The sequence below is a fragment of the Hylobates moloch genome, unplaced genomic scaffold (genome assembly GCF_009828535.3).
Source record: "Hylobates moloch isolate HMO894 unplaced genomic scaffold, HMol_V3 SCAFFOLD_13, whole genome shotgun sequence".
Lineage (NCBI taxonomy): Eukaryota > Metazoa > Chordata > Mammalia > Primates > Hylobatidae > Hylobates > Hylobates moloch.
In genome coordinates, this window is record NW_026652288.1 from 34029378 (window position 1) to 34050085 (window position 20708).

Here is a 20708-nt window from a genome sequence, read left to right on the forward strand (position 1 = left end):
GCAGAGAAGCCTCACAAGAGTGGAGACATATGGACTGCATTCAGAACATTGACCATTAGCTGATACATGCAGACAAGAGGATCAGGAAGGATGAGTCTGATCTGGAGTAAACCAGAAGTACTAAGATGGAAATGCTGAATTCTGTTCCACTAGAATATAAGATCCAAGAGGGTAGGGACTTTGTTGACTTCCAAATCTACTCTGCGTTTTCAGTGCCTAACACGTTGTAATTTTTCAGTAATATTTGAAATTACTGTCATATTTAAAATTCAGTAATATTTGACATTTTTATCTCTAAAAGTTTCTCTAAAATTGTACTCAGAAGAAGAATTCTGCAAGGCTTGGAGGATATATAAGTTAGTCATATGGCCTGATTTTCCCATTTTTGCAGATCTCGTGGACGAGTGCTTATCAAACTGAAGGTTGCAGCTTGTTAGTGGGTCCAGAAATCAGTTTCTGGCTAGCAACTAGAAGTTTTGTATGTTAACAGTACTTTATTGAGGTGTAATCTGCATGCAGTAACATGCACAAGTCTCAAGTTCATGGCTTCCTGAATTTTGACAAATGTAATCATCACCAAGATCAATGTATACAATATGTCTATCAAACCAAAAAGTTTTCTTGTGCCCATTTCCAGTCAATCCCACCTCCAGTGCCAAGTATTATGATTTCTATACCATAAATTAATTAGGTCTGTTCCTGAGCTTCCTATGGATTTAGTATGTACTCTTATATCTGGATTCTTACGATCAAATGTATGATCATCTCAGTAGATTCAGAGAAAACATTTGACAAAATTCAGCATCCACTCATGATGAAAAAATTATTCAATGAGATAAAAGGCATCCATGAAAATCATACAAGCTAACATTCTTTTTTTAATTAGGGAATAATTTATATACAGTGAAACTGACTCTAATGTATCATTATGCATTTTGGCAAGTGCTGTTATGTGAACACCACCATCACAATCAAGATATTCTACAGTTCTAGTACCCCCTGCCCTGAAACTTGCTTGTTCTGTTTAGTCAGCCCTTCTCCCCATCACCAGCCCTTGTCAACCACTGACTCATTTTCTGTCTGTATAGTTTATATCATTTCCAGAATGTCATATAAATGGAATCCTAGAGTATGTTTCCTTTGGAGTCTGGCACCTTTCACTTAATGCTTCTGAGACTCATCTGTCTTGTTGCATATATCAGTACAGAAGTCATTTCTTTTATTGCTGAGTAGTAGTCTGTCATATGGATGTTCCACAGTTTGTTTATCCATTTATCACTGGTGGGATACTTGGGTTTTCAGTTTTTAGTGATTATGAAGAAAGCTGCTGTTAACATTTGCAAACAGTTTTGTGTGTCCACATTTTCTTTGTCTTAGTAAATATCTAGGAGTGGAATTGCTGGGTTGTATGGTAACAGTATACTTATCTATGAAAAACTGACAGACTTTTCTAAAATAACTGTACCATTTTACATTCCCACCACCAGTGTATGAAAGTCCCAGTTCCTTAACTTCACTGACAACTGGTATGTCAGGGTTTGGTTTCGTTTTTATTTTGTTATTAGGATTTCAAAGGTTTATAGTGGGATTTCATTTTGGTTTTAATTTACACTTCCCTAATGGCCACTGAGCATCTTCACTGCTCGTTTGCTATCCATATGCCTATTTTCTTTTGTGAACTATGTTCATATCTTTTGTCCATTTTTTTAAAACCTGGATTGTTTCTTACTGATTTTTGAGAGTTCTTTATATGTTCTGGATCGATATCTTTGTCAGTTATGTGTTTTGCAAATATTGTATACCATTATGTGGCTTGTGTTTTTATTCCATTAACAGTATTTTTCGCACAAGAAACTTTTTTTAATGAAGTTCCTTTTTTGTCTTTGATAGATTGTGCTTTTGGTTTCAAATATAAGAACTCTGCCTAATCCAAGGTCACAAAGATTTTCTCCCACTTTTTTATCACAACTTTTATGTTTTCAGGCTTCATATTTAAGTCTATGATATATTTGAGTTAGTATTTATATAAGATGTGAATCTTTATATAAGGGAGGTCCACTATTTGCATATGAGAATCCAATTATTCTTTCAGTATTGCCATGGCACCTTTGTGAATCCATTAACCATACGTGTATGGGTCTTTTTCTGGCCTCAGTGCAGTTTCATTGTTTTATGTGTCTATCATTTTGCCAAATATTGCACATCTTGACTTTTGTATCTGTATGTAATGTCTTGAAAGCAGATAGTGTGAGTCTTCCAACTCATTATTTTATTTTGGCTATCAAATTTGTTTGCCTTGCCATAATTTCCAGAATCAGCTTTGTCATCTGTAAAAATAATTTGCTGGGATTTTTATTGAGATTGCAATGAATATATAGATGAGTTTGGGGACAATTGACATTTTAGCAATACTGAGAATGTTCTAACCCATAACACAGTATCTGCCTATTTGTTTAGGGCTTCCTTATTTCATCAATAATTTGTAGTTTTAACATGCAGATCCTGCACATACTTTATTAGATTTATACCTACATATTCCTTTTTTGGGGTTCTGAATTAGTACTGTTTTTCAAATTTCAATTTCCAATTGTTCTTTTTCAATATATAGAAATACAGTTGATTGTTTTATATTGACCTTGTGTCCTATGATCTTGCTAAACTTAGTTATTGGTTTAAGTAGCTGTTCAATTGATTGCTTGGGATTTTCTGTGTAGACAATCTTGTCATCTGCAAAAAAAAAAAAAAAAAAATTTGTTTTTCCCTCCCAATCTATATGCCTATTACAGCACCTCTACTATGATGCGGGGAAACTCCTTCCAAGGTTAGGTTTGTATTTCAAAACTCCTGATGGTAGTCCTTTGGAATGATCAAAGAAAGATGATTACAGGGGTGGGAGGGCTGTCCAAGAAAAGGTCCAAAACAGAAAGAATAGTCAGTGTTCAGGCAGTTTATAAAAGGGGATGTTCTGTCAGCACAGAGTTTAAAAGAGGTGGTGGAGGGCATATGCACTTGTGGAGCAGTAAGTGAACCTCATCAGGATTGTGAGGGAGCCTGGACATAGGCAAGAGATGCTTATAGGTGGCTTGCATTAAGTCAAACTCCAAGTTTCCTCCAGTCTTCACAATTCACCCCTGATGTTTGGGTTAGCACAGCAAGCTCCCAGGTTTCCCATAAATAAACTTGCATTTGAGAGAGGCCAAATATGCAAAGTTGACCCAGTAAAATTAGGCCAGCAATTATAATAGCTCCATGAAAGATACTGTGGCGCCAGATAATGTTAATCAGGCAGAAGGAGGCAGTCAGGAGAAGAAATGGGGATTCAGAAACTCTTGCCACATTTTAGTAACTTAGTAACATCGTTAACTGTTTGGGTTTGTTGTTTTATCTATTGAACGATTCTGGAAAGCTTTCCTGTTTTTACTGACCTTCACGCAGCCAGAGGTTCCTTCAGAGGGCCACCTTGAGATGCCACTAGTCTAATGCAGTATTTTATCAACTACCATGACAGCTACAGAGCTTTATCTCATTAAGGGCTTCTAAATCTTGGGCCGTTTGGTATATATGGTCTGCCAGGAATTGTGACGTTGTTTGGCTGGCAGCTCTAAGAATGAAGTCTGCTACAGGACTGAAAAGATCTAGACTTATGCCTATTATACCAAAGATTGTGATGAGGCCCAATTTATAATATACAAAAAGGTGGCCTGGTATCCCCTTTTATGGGAAGGGCATTCACCAGTGCATACGTGTGAGGCCCTTGTACTTTCAATGGTTTTATATAATATCAATCGTCGATAGAGGGCAGGAAAGGTGGGACTGTGAAGGGAAAGTTCATGAGGAAGAACCTGGTGAGGTTGAGGGTGCCTGGGGAAGTAAAGGAGCTGGAGGGTGACCAGAGAGGACGGCGACTGGTTAGTAGTATGGATATCACATACCTCCAAGAGTGTGGAAATTAGTTGTATGAGTGGTTACCCAGGTTGGGACGCCTGCTGGCAGGCCCAGCATTGTTGGAGTTTTATCTCTTGGATGACATGTTCTGTTACTGTTTCACATGTATTATCTGGCAAGTTGAAGAAAGTAGGATGTGGTGTCATGATGAAGGAATAGTGCAGAGTGAAGCATGGATTGTTGGACAATGGGACTGGCGTGGATGTGGTTGTGGAGGTCACTGTGGAGACCATAGAGGGGTAGTTGTCATGTCCAGGTCCCAACTGTTAAGCATGAAGGGAGGTATAGTTTTAAAGGCTTTTGTGTGGGGTTCATTTCACCCAAAGGATGAAATTAAGTGGTGTGGCACCAATGGGTGTAAGTTGGCTAGTTTGTAGGGCATTGGCTTACACCAAAAGGGCATCACATGAGGAGCCAATAGAATGAGACAAGGACAAATCTAATCTGCAGTTCCTTGATGCAGCAGAGTAGGTCATTGGCAATGGTAGGACCCTGTGTGCTGTCATTCATCAGGGTTTGGATATATCTTGAGAAGTAGGGGCCTGCCAGTAAGCTTTAGCTTCTTGCAGAGTGTAATTACATTGTGCAGGACAGGAGAATACATAACTGTAGACAGCTATATAGCAGGCAATGTGGGAGCTTCAGTTAAGTGTGAGGTTTTATGTTAATCTGGCTAGGTGTTGAGCTGTGTTTAATGATTTAGCTGAAGGTGTCAGAGGTTTCAGTTTTACCTTTCTCTAGTGTCCCTTCTTTTTCCTTCCCTGTTGTCTTTGAATTTCCCTAAGAACTTTAAAAATAGAATCTGTGTCTTGCAGCCTTCTCACTTTTATTATCCTGTTGTTATACAAGAATCCTATTGATATGGTGGTAAAGTGTGGGGAGAGGGGAAGTGTTCTACAATCATATGATTTAATCTGTCTTTTAGTGGGCCTGGGTCCCTGGCCTGTGACCTTCAGACGCAGTTCTTAGTCTTTCTGTTTTCCCCTTAGGTGAGACAGGAAGGCCAGTTGACATACTGCCTTTCTCCCAAGTTATATAAGTATCTGATAAAGTCATTTCCCTTGGATAGCAGTCCTTTGTTATGTGGAACACTCTCAGTGTATCTCAAACTAGTTACTTTTGTCCTCCTCCAAAACATGAGATTTTTCTTGTAAATTCACCATGAGAACCTAGTAGCATTACTGGAGGTAAATTCCATGAAAATATGAGGCTCCCCCTAAGACTGCATCCCTGGAAGATTTTTGAAGCTAGCCTCCAATGAATTCTCTAAATTACCAATTAAGCGTTCCTACCAGTAGCATTGCTAATTACCTATTACCAGCTCATTGGTAACACTTAGTTACCAACACTTAGTTACCAATTAGCTGGTAATACTTAATTACACTGCTAATAAATATTACCAATTAGCTGGTAATACTTAATTAGCAGTGTTATTGGTAACACTTAGTTACCAATATTCTTTCCCTGCCTAAATGGTCTTAACTTGGTCCTTCTGCTCCAAGTAAGCTGATCTCTATTTGCTTGTCTCTCCAGATTTAGGGCTGGTGGTTTGCCTTGTGACCTCTATTATCTGACAGATCCAGAAAAAATTAATTTCTTTAGTTTTTTGTTGTTGTGAGGATGGGAGTGATCTTCCCAGAAATCGGACTGACTTCCAGAAATTGGATTATCCATTTTTTTATTGTTGAGTTCTAAGAGTTTTTGTATTCTAGATACAAGTCCATTGTCATATGTATGATGGGCAAATATTGTCTCCCATTTAGTGGGCATCTTGTCACTTTCTTGATGGTATAATTTGCAGTAAAAAGTTTTAATTTTGATATACTCCTATTTATTATTTTGCTTGTGCTTTTGGTGTATCTAAAATATTGCCTATTCCAAGCTCATGAAGATTTGCCCCTGTGTTGTCTTTGAAGAGTTTTATAGTGTTAGCTCCTATGTTTAGGTCAGTGATCTGAGTTAATTTTTGTGTATGGTATAAAGTAGAATTCCAACTTCATTCTTTCTTTGCAGATGGACATCTAGTTGTCTTACCATCATTTGTTGAGATTATTCTTTCCCCTACTAAATGGCTGTAGCACCCTTGTTGAAAATGAATTGACAGTAAGTGTCAAGACTTATTTCTGGACTTTGAAATCTATTCCACTCATCTATATGTTTACCCTTATACCAGTACCACACTGTAGTTTTCTAGTAACTTTTGAAATTGGGAAATGTGAGTCCTCCAAACTTTGTTCTTCCTTGCTAAAGTTGTTTTGGTTATTTTGGGTCCCTTGTGTCTCCATATGAATTTAGGATCACCTGTTCAATTTCTGGAGGCAGTGGGGTTGGGAGGGGGGAGCCAGCTAGGATATTGGTAAGTACTGCATTGAATCCATAGATCAATGTGGGAGGTATTGGCATCTCAACAATATTAACTTTTCTTATCCATGAACCACAGATGTCTTTCCTTTTATTGAGGTCGTCTTTAATTTCTTTCAATGATGTTTTATAATTTTCAGTGTACAAACTTTTCCTCTTCACTTGTTAACTTTATTCCTTAAGTATTTTCTTCAAATTCTATTGTAAATGGAATTGTTTTCCTACTTTCATTTTTTGATTATTCATTGCTAGTTTGTAGGAACACAATTTTTTTGCATATTGATCTTCCTGTAACTTTGCTGAACTCATTTACTAGTCTTATTAGTTTTTTGTGATTTCCTTAGGACTTTATATATATTAAATCATATCTGCAAATATAGCTTTACTTCTTCATTTTACTTCTTCATTTCCATATGGATGTCTCTTATTTCATTTATTTGCCTAGTCGCCCTGGCTAGAACCTCCAGCATGTATCAAATAGAAGTGGTGAGAGTTGGCTGGGTGTGGTGGCTCATGCCTGTAATTCCAGCACTTTGAGAGGCTGAGGCAGGGAGATCACTTGAGGTCAGGAGTTCAAGACCAGCCTGGGCAACATGGTGAAACCCCATCTCTACTAAAAATATAAAAAAATTAGCCGGGCATGGTGGTAGGCACCTGTAATTCCAGCTACTCGGGAGGCTGAGGCAGGGGAATCCCTTGAACATGGAAGGTGGAGGTTGCAGTGAGCTGAGATCACGCCACTGTACTCCAGCCTGGGCAACAGGGCAAGACTCCCGTCTCAAAAAAAAAAAAAAAAAAAGTGGTGAGAGTGCACATCTTTGTCTTGTGCCTCATCTTAGAAACTACTCTGTCTTTCACCATTAAGTATGATATTAGCTGTGCGTTTTTTATAGATGCCCTTTATCATGTTGAAGAAGTTCCCTTCCATTTCTAATGTGTTGAATGTGTTTTTTATCATGAACAGGTGTGCACATTTCATGGATTTCTCTCTTTTTTTGTTTCCTTTCTTCTGCCTACTTTGGGTTTCAGATGTTCTTTTTTCCTTGTTTCTTAAGGTAAAAGCTTAGGTCACTATATTAGTCTGTTCTCACACTGCTATAAAGAAATCCCTAAGACTGAGTAATTTATAAAGAAAAGAGGTTTAGTTGGCTTACAGTGCTGCAGGCTGTACAGGAAACATGGGAGGTCTCAAGGAGCTGTTACTTATGGCACAAATCACATGGCTGGAGCAGGAGGAAGAGAGCAAGGGAGGAGGTGCCATGCACTTTCAAACAACCAGATCTCCTGAGAATTCACTCACCATACAGTACCAAAGGGGGATAGTGCTAAACCATTCATGAGAACTCCACACCCACGATCTATTCACCTCCCACCAGGCCCTACTGCCAACACTGGGGATTACAATTTGACATGAGATTTGGTGGGGAACACAGATCCAAACCATATCAGTCACTGATGGACAAATACAGTGTTTATCTTAAGAAACAAGAGAAAAAGAAGAGCATCTGAAACCCAAACCATATCAGTCACTGAGACACTCTTCTCTTTTAATATAGGCATTTAATGCTATACATTTTCCTTGAAGTCTTATTTTATCTACATCTTATATGTTTTGATATGTTGTTTTTATTTTTTACTTTATTTTATTTGACCTATAGACTGTGAAATGCTGGCTGGGTGTGGTGACTCACACCTGTAATCCCAGCACTCTGGGAGGCCCAGAAGGGCAGGTCGCTTGAGGTTGGGAGTTGGAGACTAGCCTAGCTAACATGGCAAAACCCTGTCTCTACTAAAAATACAAAAATCAGCGTGGTGTACAGCTTACACCTGTAGTCCCAGCTACTCGGGAAGCTGAGGCAGGAAAATCGCTTGAACTCAGGAGGTGGAGGTTGCAGTGAGCTGAGACTGCACCACTACAGCCTGGGTGACAGAGCAAGACTGTCTCAAAAAACAAAAAAAGTTATTTAGTTCCTGCTATCTTTTTGTTATTGATTCCTAATTTAATTCCATTGTGGAATAGAGAACATATTCTATATAACTTGAATCCTTATAAAGCTTTTGAGATTTGTTGCATGGTCCAGGTTATGGCCTATCTTGACATATGTACTTGGAAAAATTGGGCAATTTGCTGTTGTTTGGCAGAATGTTATGTCAATTAAATTTAATTGGTTGATAATATTGTTCAAGTTTTCTCTGTCCTTATTGATTTTTCATCTATTCTATCAATTGTCAGCAGAGTATTACTATGTTTGACTATAATTGTTATGTCAATTTCTGTATAGTTTTACACATTTTTGTGTTTTTCGTCTTTTATCCAGTCTGTTGTTCATTCTGGGTCATTTCTACTGTTCTGTCTTCCGGTTTCCTTTTTCTTTCCTCTGTTCTTTCCTTTCTGCTGCTGAGTACATCCAATGAGTTTTTAATTGGTTCCTAAATTTCTCAGGAGTCAAAATTCCTTGGTGTTCCATTATCTCTTTGATTTCTTTGCCGAGACATTCTATATTTTAATTTATTTCAAGCATGTTCATAATTATTGTCTGAAGCATTTTTAAGGTGGATGCTTTAAAATTCTTGTCAAATAGTTCTAATATTTCTATCATCCTAGTGTAGGCATCTATTGAGTCTTTTTCATTCAGTTTGAGATCTTCCTAGTTCTTGGTGTGATAAGTGATTTTCTGTCAGAACTGAACATTTTTGGTTTTCTGATCTGAGGCTCTGGATCATACCTAACAAAGTACCACCAATTGGGCAGCTTAAACAACACAAATTAATTTCCTTATAGTTCTGAAGGGTAGAAGTCTGATATCAAGGTGTCAATAGTATTGTTTCTTGTGAGGTCTCTCTCTTTGGCTTGTAGATGGCCATGTTCTTCTGGTAAACGTGCTACCTTCACACACCCTTTGAGTATCTGTGTCCTGATCTCCTCTTCTTATAAGGATACCAGTCAGACTGGATTAGGGCCCACACCAAAGACCTCATTTAACCTTAATTACCTCTTTAAAGACCGTATCTCCAAATACAGTCCACATGTTGAGGTACTGAGAGTTAGGACTTCAACATATGAACTCAGGGAGTGGAGTACACAATTCAGTTTATATCACCTGTTCTCCTCTGACATCACTGTGGTAGGGGAAGTGGATCCTGCCTCATTATTATTAGGTGGTGACAGAAATCCAGATTTCCCACTCAGCCTCCATTGATACCCACAGGGGGGCTCCTCATTACTAGTGGCACGGATGGGAGTTCCGGTTTCCCACTAGACCTCCACTGATTTCAATTTGGAGGGAACGGAGTGCCTTATTACTGCACTCCATGTGGCTTCTACTGTTAGCACTGGGTTGAGGGGTGGGGAGAAAAGTCCTAACTCTCCAGGTAAAAGTGGAAGCATGGGTCTTTGCTGGCATGCTGGGGATAGTGCTGAAGCTTTTTCCTGTGGTGTTTTGACTAGAGCATGGCAGTAATTGTCTAAAAGTTTTCCTTCTTGCTAGGCTGCCCTCTTCCTTGTCTTTTGGCTAAAGACAGCAGGCTTTTGCTGGGACTTTTTTGTCTGTGCCCATTGGTGTATTGGGACTGCTAGCTTCTTTGGCTTTAAGTCTGGCACAAAGGAGGCACAAAGAAAACCAAGGGAACTCAGCACCAGTCTACCTTTTCTCTACCACTCAGTCTTCTTTTTCTCTTTTTTTTTTATAACTAATACCCAGGGTTTTTATTGTACTTAGCTGGACGAACAGAAAAAAGTACATCTATTCCATCTTCCTGGAGGTCCTTTCTCAATTTTCTTTTTATTTTTTTGGCGGGGGAGACAGAATCTCACACTTTCTCCCAGGCTGGAGTGCAGTGGCACGATCTCAGCTCACTGCAACCTCCACCTCCTGGGTTCAAGCGATTCTCCTGCCTCGGCCTCCCAAGTAGCTCGGACTACAGGCACGCGCCCCCATATCTGGCCAATTTTTGTATTTTTAATAGAGACGGGGTTTTGCCATGTTGGCCAGGCTGGTCTCGACCTCCTGGCCTCAAGTGATCCACCCACCTCAGCCCCCCAAAGTGCTGGGATTACAGGCATGAGCCACCACACCCAGCCTTTTCACAATGTTTAAAATACCAATTTTCCTGAAAAGTACCCATATATTGAATGCAATTCCAATCAAAATGACAATGCCACAAACATCCCCATTCATGTATTTTGGTGAATATGTATACACACACACACTTTTGGGTTAAAGGTAAGAATGGAACTGCTAGGTTATAGCAAATGCATATATTCAAATTCAATAGATCTTGCCAAATAGTTTTCCCAAGTGATTGTATCAATTTATACACTCGCCAGTAGACTACGATGTTAAGTTTCTTTGACCTTAAAATTCATTTTCTTATTTTGAAAGAAAACATTTCTGTGGGCTCTTGGTACTTTGCCCATTCTGCCTAATGGATAAGTAGGCCATAGTAGTATTTACCTTGGACAAATCGGCCAGATACGTATTTTAAGTGAGAGGATGGCACTTGGGCATGGGAAATTTCAGAGTGGGAGTTGGAGTGAAAGGAGAGGGCTTAAAAAATTTACATAATCTCAAAATCTGAAACAAACCATTTCATGTCCAAAGTAACACACTTAGAAACAAACCATAATCAGGAATACAACCCCATCCATGGTCTCACACAATGAATTCCACAATGTCACAGAGCGAAAACACAAAACACACAGGCATTCTTTCTCTAAAACCAATGCACGCTTAACGCCTGCTGTGCTCCTGGAGCTACTATAGGTGCTGGCGCTACCTGGGAGTGCGAAAAACAAAAGCCCCTCTCCTCAGCTCACACCTAGAGTACCAACTGTGGACCATACTCTGGAGCTCACCAACTTCTCCTCTCACACTCAGGTTTGAGGCTTTGAGGTGTGCATGCCCATGCTCTGCCTTCTCCAGCCGAGACTCAAGATTCCACTCGCCGTCTCTAAACATGCAGGATGACGTGAAATCATAGCCCTTAATAGAGCAAGTCAACCAATGGTAGAGATGGTCAAGCTCTTGCGCATGTGCCCTCCCAGCATAGGCTACTGAATGGCAGGCGCCGTGGACATGGTTATTTACCACAGGACATGTAAAACGCTCCTGTGGTAATTCTGATTTGCAACTAAATATGAGAACTAGTGACTTTCTCTTTGTCTACTCATAAATCTTACATCCTCCTGTGCACTTTCATAATTTTCTGAGCCCTTCTTGCCTTTTAAAAATTGCATGGCAGTATTTTAGAATTTTCTGAACTCTTTTACTACTAACAGATACACTTTTTAGTTTATCACTGTTTTTAATATAGATGTCCTCTCCCTACTCCTATTATTGGAAAATAGCATTTGTTTGTTTTTTCATTTTCTTCCAGACTTTGATTTCACAACTGAAAGTGACAAGTTATCTTCAGAAAAAAGAAATTGTGAAGTAAATGCATACCATCAGGAGACATGGAAAAGAAATAAAACCTTCAACCTTATGAAGTTTATTTTCAGAAATGACCCACAGTACACAATTGAATTTGGGAGACAACAGAGACCTAAAGTGGGATGTTTTAGTCAAATGATATTCAAAAAAACATAAATCCCTTCCTCTACATAAAAGAAATAACACAAGAGAGAAATCATATGAGTGTAAGGAATATAAGAAGGGCTTTAGAAGATATTCACACCTTACTGAACATCTGAGAGACCACACTGGTGTGAGACCCTATGAATGTAATGAATGTGGAAAAGCATTTGTAGTTTTCCAGCATCTTATTAGACATCGAAAAATCCACACTGATTTGAAACCCTATGAGTGCAATGGATGTGAGAAGGCCTTTAAGTTTTATTCACAGCTTATTCAGCATCAGATAATTCATACTGGTAGGAAACCCTATGAATGTAAGCAATGCGGGAAGGCTTTTAGACGTCATTCTCACCTTACAGAACATCAGAAAATTCATATTGGCTTGAAACCCTTTGAATGTAAGGAATGTGGGGAAATGTTTAGATTATATTGACATATGTGTCTGCATCAGAAAATTCATCATGGTGTGAAACCCTACAAATGTAAAGAATGCAGAAAGCCTTTTGGTCATCGTTCAAGTCTTTACCAACATAAGAAAATTCATTCTGATGAGAAACCATATAAATGTGAACAATGTGAAAAGGCCTTTGTTCACAGCTATCTATTTGTTGAACATCAAAGAAGTCATACTGGTGAGAAACCTCATGAATGCATAGAATGTAGAAAGGCTTTTAGTAGGGGCTCAAGCCTTCTTAAACATAAGAGAATTCATAGTAGTGAGAAACTCTATGATTGTAAGGATTGCGGAAAGGCCTTTTGTAGAGGCTCTCAACTTACACAGCATCAGAGAATTCATACTGGTGAGAAGCCACATGAATGTAAAGAATGTGGGAAGACTTTTAAGCTTCATTCATATCTTATTCAACATCAGATAATTCATACTGATTTGAAGCCATATGAATGTAAGCAATGTGGGAAGGCCTTCAGTCGTGTTGGAGACCTTAAGACACATCGATCAATTCATTCTGGGGAGAAACCCTATGAATGTAAGGAATGTGGAAAAACCTTTAGACTTAATTCTCAACTAATTTATCATTAGACAATTCATACTGGTTTGAAACCCTATATATGTAAAGAATGTAAGAAGGCCTTTCGTTCTATCTCAGGTCTTTCTCAACATAAGAGAATTCATACTGGTGAAAAACCCTATGAATGTAAAGAATGTGGTAAGGCCTTTAATCGTAGTGATCGACTTACTCAGTATCAGAGAATTCATACTGGTGTGAAACCACACAAATGCAAAGAATGTGGTAAGGCCTTTAGTCATTGCTATCAACTTAGTCAACATCAAAGATTTCACCATGGTGAGAGACTCTTAGTGTAATGAGAGGGAAAGCCTTTAGCCATGGCACATTTTTACTGTTGTCACTATTATGATGCTATAGTGAAGATTTAACTAGTTAATATAGAATATAAATACTTGGAAAGGCATCTGGCACATAGTATTTGCTTACTAAATACATTATTTTTATGATAATTGTTAGAATTACTAAAAATAAATTTTATAGAAGGAAGACCCTACGAGTGTGATATTTTGAAAATGTTCTATCATCACTTCATATAATTTATTCTGGACAAAATCCTGTAGAATATATTAAATGAGAAGTTTTAAAATTCAGAATTCATACCCCTGAAGATTAATGCTGGAATAAATACTGTGTATTTATTGAATAATGAAAGGATAGCTGTTGAAAATTAGAGAGTGGTTTAAAGAAATTTTTTCACAAATCCTATAATACAGATAACATACATTTTGCATCCTCTACAATTAAAATAAATTAAAAATGAACAGTTAGGTAGCCAGAAGACAGATATTAACTTGGAAAAGTTTTCCCTAAGTTTATGAAAATGTTAAGATTTACATACTTACAGAAAAGGTAACTGTTTACAGTGGTGCAGTGAAGGCTTGTTTGCCCTTCACCTAGTTTCAGTACATCTGATGTCTCTCTTTTTTATGTGTATACTAACACATATATACACACAAATACATATATACCCATGCATGTCTCATGTCTATGTATATACACAGACACATATATAATCATACTTATTACACATGAATATATATATTACATACATCATTTTTCCTGTTTTTTGAGTGAATGTTTTAGGTATCATTCACCTCTAAAAAAGGCAACATACAACTGCTAGGATCAAAGATAATCTTCTAGATGTCTACTAAACCATTGTCACAAAAAAATTAACAGTAACCCTATAATGTCTTAAAATATTCACTCCATTTGCAAATTTCTCCAGTTTTTAAAGTAACATCTTTTAGCACAGGCTTTTTCACAAGCCAAGAACCAAACTAATCTCATATATTTTATATGATTATGGCTTATTAAGTCTCTTTTAGTCAAGAGCCTACCCTTCATCATTTTGTGACACAGACTTTTTGAAGACTTTAGATTTGACCTAAATAGTGTTGCACATCCTGTGTTTGTCTTATTGTTTCTGGAGGTGTGATTAACTTGTTTCTTTGTCCTCTATAATTACTGTGACCTGGAGGTTATGATTAGAGGCTTGATTGGGTTTCAGATTAAACATTTTTAAAAGACTACTTCATAGATAGTATCATGTACTTAATATTGTAAAATATCAGGTGGCCTACAAGTGAAACTATGTTTTATCCCTTGATTCATGTATTGACCACCAGCTCCTTCCATTGTATGGGTGAATTTTTTCTTTGCAATTAAATAAGTAATCCATGGAAAGTCATGTTGGAAATTTAAACAGTCTTCTGTATTCTATTTTTAGAGATGGGGTATTACTATGTTGCCCAGGCTGGAATTCAGTGGCTATTCACAGATGTAATATAGCACACTACAGCCTTGAACTCCTGAGCTCAGGCAGTCCTCCTGCCTCAACCTCTGGAGTAGCTGGGACTATAGGCACACAGTGCTACACCCAGTTACTTAAAGAAATTAAGATGAAAATCCTCATCTTTTATATTTACCCATATATTTACTATTTCCCATGCTGTTTCTTTCCAGAGATCTGAATTTTTCTCCGGCATCATTTCCCTACAGTTTGAGGAGCTTAACTTAGCATTTCTTGGAGTGAACATCTGCTGGTGATGAATTTTCCTAGTTTCTTTTGCTGAAATGCCTTTATTTTTTAAGGATTTCTTCTGGCTATAGAATTCTGGGTTGGCAGTTTTTTGGAGATATATGAATATATGTGTTTGTATATGCACACATACAAAGAATACACACACATATATATACTCATAAAGATATATATATTGTTTCATGTATGTATATATAAATCACTGACTTCTGGTCTTCAAGTCTCCATAGATTACAAGAAGAAGTCATTTGAATTGTTTTTTCTCTTATGTAATGTGTCCTTTTTCTCTGGGTGCTTTCCAGATTTTCTTACTACCTTTGGTTTTCAGCTGTTTGAGTATGATGTGCCTAGGTATGGTTTTCTTTGTGTTAATTCTGCTTGGGGTACTCTGAGCCTCTGAAATTTGTATACATGTGCCTTTCACCAAATTCCAGAAATTCTTGGCCATTATATCTTCAAATATTTTTTCTGGATTTACTCTACTCATTCGTTAAATCTTTTGGTACTGTCCCACAGGTCACTGTCTTTGTCATTTATCTTTAGCATTTTTTTTCTGTTCTTCAGCTTGGACAACTTCTGTTACTCTATTTTCAAGTTCACTTATTCTTTTTTTCTGTCATTTCAGTTCTGCTGCTAAGCCTATCAAATTGTTTAATTTCAGATATTACATTTTTCAGTTCTAGAATTTTCCTTTAGTACTTTTACAGTTTCTATTTCTTTACTAAGATTGCCTACTTCTTCATTGCATGCATCTTTTCACAAGGCTTTTCAGTCCTGTTAAAATCCTCTATATATTGATTCATGCTAGAAAAATATATAAAATCATTATTATGAACTTATACTGTGAAAAGTTTTCATTTCAATGAATGTTCCTATTATTTTCACTAGGTCACGATAAAAAAGCTTTCCTTTCCTTGGAGTTTCAGATTTTGTTTATTCATATGCAACGTGATACTGGTGAGGAAAAAAATCGCTGTCTTCTTTTTCCCTTATTATTAAATATTTGGAAAACTTTCTTTAAAGAAAATCTTGAACTGGAGTTCAAAGTACGAGAAATCTTTGTAAATGTCTTACACCATTAAACAGATGAGCATTGGGAAAGAACATAAAATAAATTGTTCTCTATTTCTTTTTTGTTTGGTTTTGTTATTTTTTTTTGAGACGGGGTCTCGCTCTATCACCCAGGGTGGAGTGCAGTGGCACGATCTCGGCTCACTGCAAGCTCCGCCTCCCAGGTTCATTCCATTCTCCTGCCTCAGCCACCCGAGTAGCTGGGACTACAGGTGCCCGCCACCACACCGGCTAATTTTTTGTATTTTTAGTAGAGATGGCATTTCACCATGTTAGCCAGGATGGTCTCGATCTCCTGACCTCATGATCGCCCACCTCAGCCTCCCAAAATGCTGACATTACAGGCGTCAGCCACCAAGCCTGGCCTCTATTTCTTTTAACAGTTCCATGAAGTAGTTGTGATTCATAATATTTACATGTATATACCTTATAGGTATACTCTTTATACAGTAGAGCAAAGCAGTTAGGGAGACATCAGTCTCTTGCATTAAAATTCCAAGGAATTCAGATTTTTAACTTAATACAGCTGGTGTATCATCTATTGTGATAGAAATATTTTTTGATACTTAACAGAAATTTTTCTTTGACAGATATAAAAGACAAAAATATCTATGTCATGACTCTGGTTTTGTAGGCTGCGAATTGACAGCTTTTTTTATTTGGGGATCTTTTGAGACAAAATGCACCCACAGTATCAATTGGGCTAAATTATCTTATATTGCACAACTCATATATGGCTAAAGAAGAGTACTTGAAGCTTTTGCTAACTTTGAATTAATTGATCCATGATATTGTTAGAAATATCTTGTATTCTATGAGCAGTTTTTAGGTGACTTAAATTTATTTTGCTTTTTATAAGATCATTTTAGTCTTTCTCAGAATATGCTAACAAGATTTTTGCAACTAAACTAATAATTTATCTTATCTCTATATCCAACATTTCTTTTTTGTGCAAGAATCAGAGCCATTTTATAGCTCAAAAAGGTTACAAACTCAGATTCTGTTTAAAAATTGTTTAAATATTTTGGTTGGACATTTAATTCTAATTTCAGACAACTAACTTCATCTATTCCATTTTGCTTATCAAGAGAAAATATCTCATCAAATTTACTATGTATTTGCTGAAAATGTTTCACGATATTTTTCTCTTTCACAATTTAGTTTGTTATGTAATAAACAGCTTTTTTGTTTTGCTCTCTCACAGCAAATTGCAATTGACATTCATCATGAAATTCATAGTATATTGTCTTCCAGGCTCATTTTTTACAATTCTGACCATAGTACTGGTCTCCACTCAATTCTGTGTAATGTGTCTTCATTTATTTTAAATTTTGTCCATACTTATTTTTCAACCTAGAATAATAATTTAATTATAAACTACTAAGTATTTCCATTTAATTACTAATAATTATTTCCTTAGTATCACTGTAACTCTTCTTCTTTTCAAAGTATTCAAATAAATACATCAAGGCAAGGTGCAATGGCTCACGCCTGTAACCTCAGCATTTGGAAGGCTGAGGCTGGCAGATCACTTGAGGCCAGGAGTTCTTGGCCTGGCCAACATGGCAAAACCCCAACGTTACTAGAAATACAAAAATTAGCCTGGTGCAGTGATGCATGCTTGTAATCCCAGCTCCTCAGGAGGCCGAAGCACAAGAAGTGCTTGAACTTGGGAGGCAGAGGTCGCAGTGAGCCGAGATGGTGCCACTGCCCTCCAACCTGGGCAGCAGAGTGAGACTCTTGTCAAAAACAAAAAGTAAAACAAAAAAAACCAGAGTTAATACTTTCCATGAGTGTTTCCATGTAAGGACTCATCCCCAACTCATCAAAAATTCAGAGTATCTGCAATGGGAAGACACTTATAGAACATTTCCATCATTCCTAAAAATTCTCTCTTGCTTCTTATCTTTCATTCTCCTAAGGCTACCATTGTTCTGATTTCTATTACAATTAATGTGTTTTACCTTATCTTGATCTTCATGTAAATGGAATCATACATTATGAATATTACTATTCCTTAATTCTTTCATTCAATATAAAAATTTGGGATTCTGCTATGTTATTGCTTAGATAAGTAGTTTATATCTTTTTGCTATTTAGTAATATTCAAGGTATGAATATGCCATAGTTTATTCATCTGTTCTTCTATTGATAAATTTTTGAATAGTTTGCAGGAATTTTTTATTATAAAATCTCTCCAAATAGATTTTTTAAGATAAAAAATTATTTCCCTCATTGATTTGCATAGGTGACTCTTATAAATCAATTGGTTGTATATATTTGGAATTATTTCTGGAGGCTCTCTTCTGTTACACTGATATATTTAACTTTCCTTATACAAATACTACACTCAATGAAATAGCTTTATATTAAGCTTTGAAACAAGGTAAGCTAAATATCCCAATGTTTTTCCTCTTCAAGACTGCTCTTGGCAATTCTAGACCTTTTTATTTCTATGTACATTTTAGAATTAGCTTGGAAAGATTTACAAAATGTTTGCTGGTATTTTTGTTAGGATTGCATTGAATCTTCATATCAATTTGGGAAGAATAAACAACAATGTGGAGTATTTCAATCCATGAACGTGGTATATTTCTCTATATATTTAGGTCTTGTTCAATTTCACCTAGCAGTATTCTGCCTTCAAAAACACATTATGGGGCATAAACTCCCAACTTTCTGCCACTGCATAGCTATTGCCATCATTCATAAATCACACATGCACATTAACCAAAAGTAAATACTAGCAAAGCAAATACAGTCTGCCCTCTGTATTTGTGGATTGTGCATCTGCAGATTCAACCGAGGACCAAAAAATAGCAATACAACAATAAAAAATGCAAAATTTTAAAAACACAGTATAACAACTACAGTTGACCCTTGAAAGTCCAGAGGTTAGGAGTGCCAACCCCCTGCACAGTCAGAAATCGACAGATAACTTTTAACTCCACCAATTAGTACTTCTACTAATAACCTACTATTGAGCATTACCAATAACATAAACAGTCAATTAACACAATTTTGTATGCTATATGTGTTACACACTGTATTCGTAAAATGAAGTAAGCTAGAGAAAGAAAAAAATTTTTTTTTTTGAGAAAGAGTCTCACTCTGTAGCCCAGGCTGGAGTGCAATGGCGTGATCTCAGCTCACTGAAACCTCTGCCTCTGGAGTTTAAGCAATTTTTGTGCCTCAGCCTCCCTAGTAGCTGGGACTACAGGCAGACACCACCACGCCCAGCTAATTTTTTGTATTTTTAGTAGAGACGGGGTTTCACCATGTTAGTCAGGCTGGTCTTGAACTCCTGACCTCAGGTGATCTGCCTGCCTCAGCCTCCCAAAGTGCTGGCCGAGAAAGAAAAATATTTTAAAGACAATCATAAAAAAAGAGAAAATACATTTACAGTACCATACTGTATTTATCAATAACATATTTATGTAATCCATTTATAAGATGAATCATCTGTCTGAAATGGCAGGCAACTGCAGCCACAGACCTCAGTCTATGGTACATGACAAGCAATTCAACTTTTTCTTATAATGTAATAACTTTTCTCGGCTTCTTGGGAGCACTTCGAATATCACCAGCAGTGCTTTGTATGGGCCACATGCTGTTATTCATGGTTTACAGTATTGCACTGCACATGATGAAAAATATATGAGAACTGCAAGAGATCACTTTTTACTGCAATATGCAATTTACTGGAGAGACAAACTGCTCCCACGGAAATGACTAGTATCACATAGTGTTTTAAGTGAATACTTGCAACACTTGCATTCACTGCAATAGCAACTGGAGGTGGCTATGATATTATTAGAATAGAACAGTATGTTCTACAGTTAATTTTATGCAGTTATAATTTAATACTGCATCTTTACAATTAATTACATTTCTCCAACTGCAAATGGTACCATGTATGGTCTGTAAGTGTTTGTGTGTGTGAGATTTAATATATTTTAACTTTTTAAAAATTTTGTCATTTATTAAAACAGCATCTATATACCTAAAGATTGCTACTTACATTCAAGAATTATTATTTATACAGCATACAGATAATTCTTGATACACATATGGATTCCCAATCCCCTTGCTCTGACTTAGTGATATGTCTCTCTTCCCCCTCCACCTCCAGAAGTAGAGAAATACTTCTAAAGATATATAATACTTAAAAAAATTATTTCTAGCCGGGCGCGGTGGCTCACACTTGTAATCCCAGCACTTTGGGAGGCCGAGGCAGGCGGATCATGAGGTCAAGAGATCGAGACCATGGTGAAACCCCGTCTCTACTAAAAATACAAAAAAAATTAGCCGGGCGTGGTGGCAGGCGCCTGTAGTCCCAGCTACTTGGAGAGGCTGAGGCAGGAGAATGGTGTGAACCTGGGAGGCAGAGCTTGCAGTGAGCTGAGATCGTGCCACTGCACTCCAGCCTGGGTGACAGAGCCAGACTCCATCTCAAAAAAAAAAAAAAAATTATTTCTAGCAATTTTTTCCTAATTAGCACCTAAGCATCTATTCATTTGCATGATTACAATTAAAATTAAATTGTTATGAAACACTTTATGGGGTTAAAAACCTATTATTTTACTTATAGAAACTTAAAAATTGACAAATATACATATTTATGTGATACATAGTGATGTTTTGTATATATATACACACACATATATATATAATGCATAGTGATTA

The 20708-nt window shown here is 37.0% G+C and overlaps 1 protein-coding gene across 1 annotated transcript; it reads left to right on the top strand.

Annotated features, from left to right (window-relative positions):
• Window positions 1–88: 88 nt before the first annotated feature.
• On the top strand, window positions 89–13850 carry ZNF404 (zinc finger protein 404). Its single transcript, XM_058426625.1, is given in 3 exon segments — window positions 89–171; window positions 11683–11882; window positions 11884–13850. Coding segments are annotated over 3 exon segments (1569 nt in total). The 5' UTR covers window positions 89–125; the 3' UTR covers window positions 13207–13850.
• The last annotated feature ends 6858 nt before the right edge of the window (window positions 13851–20708 follow it).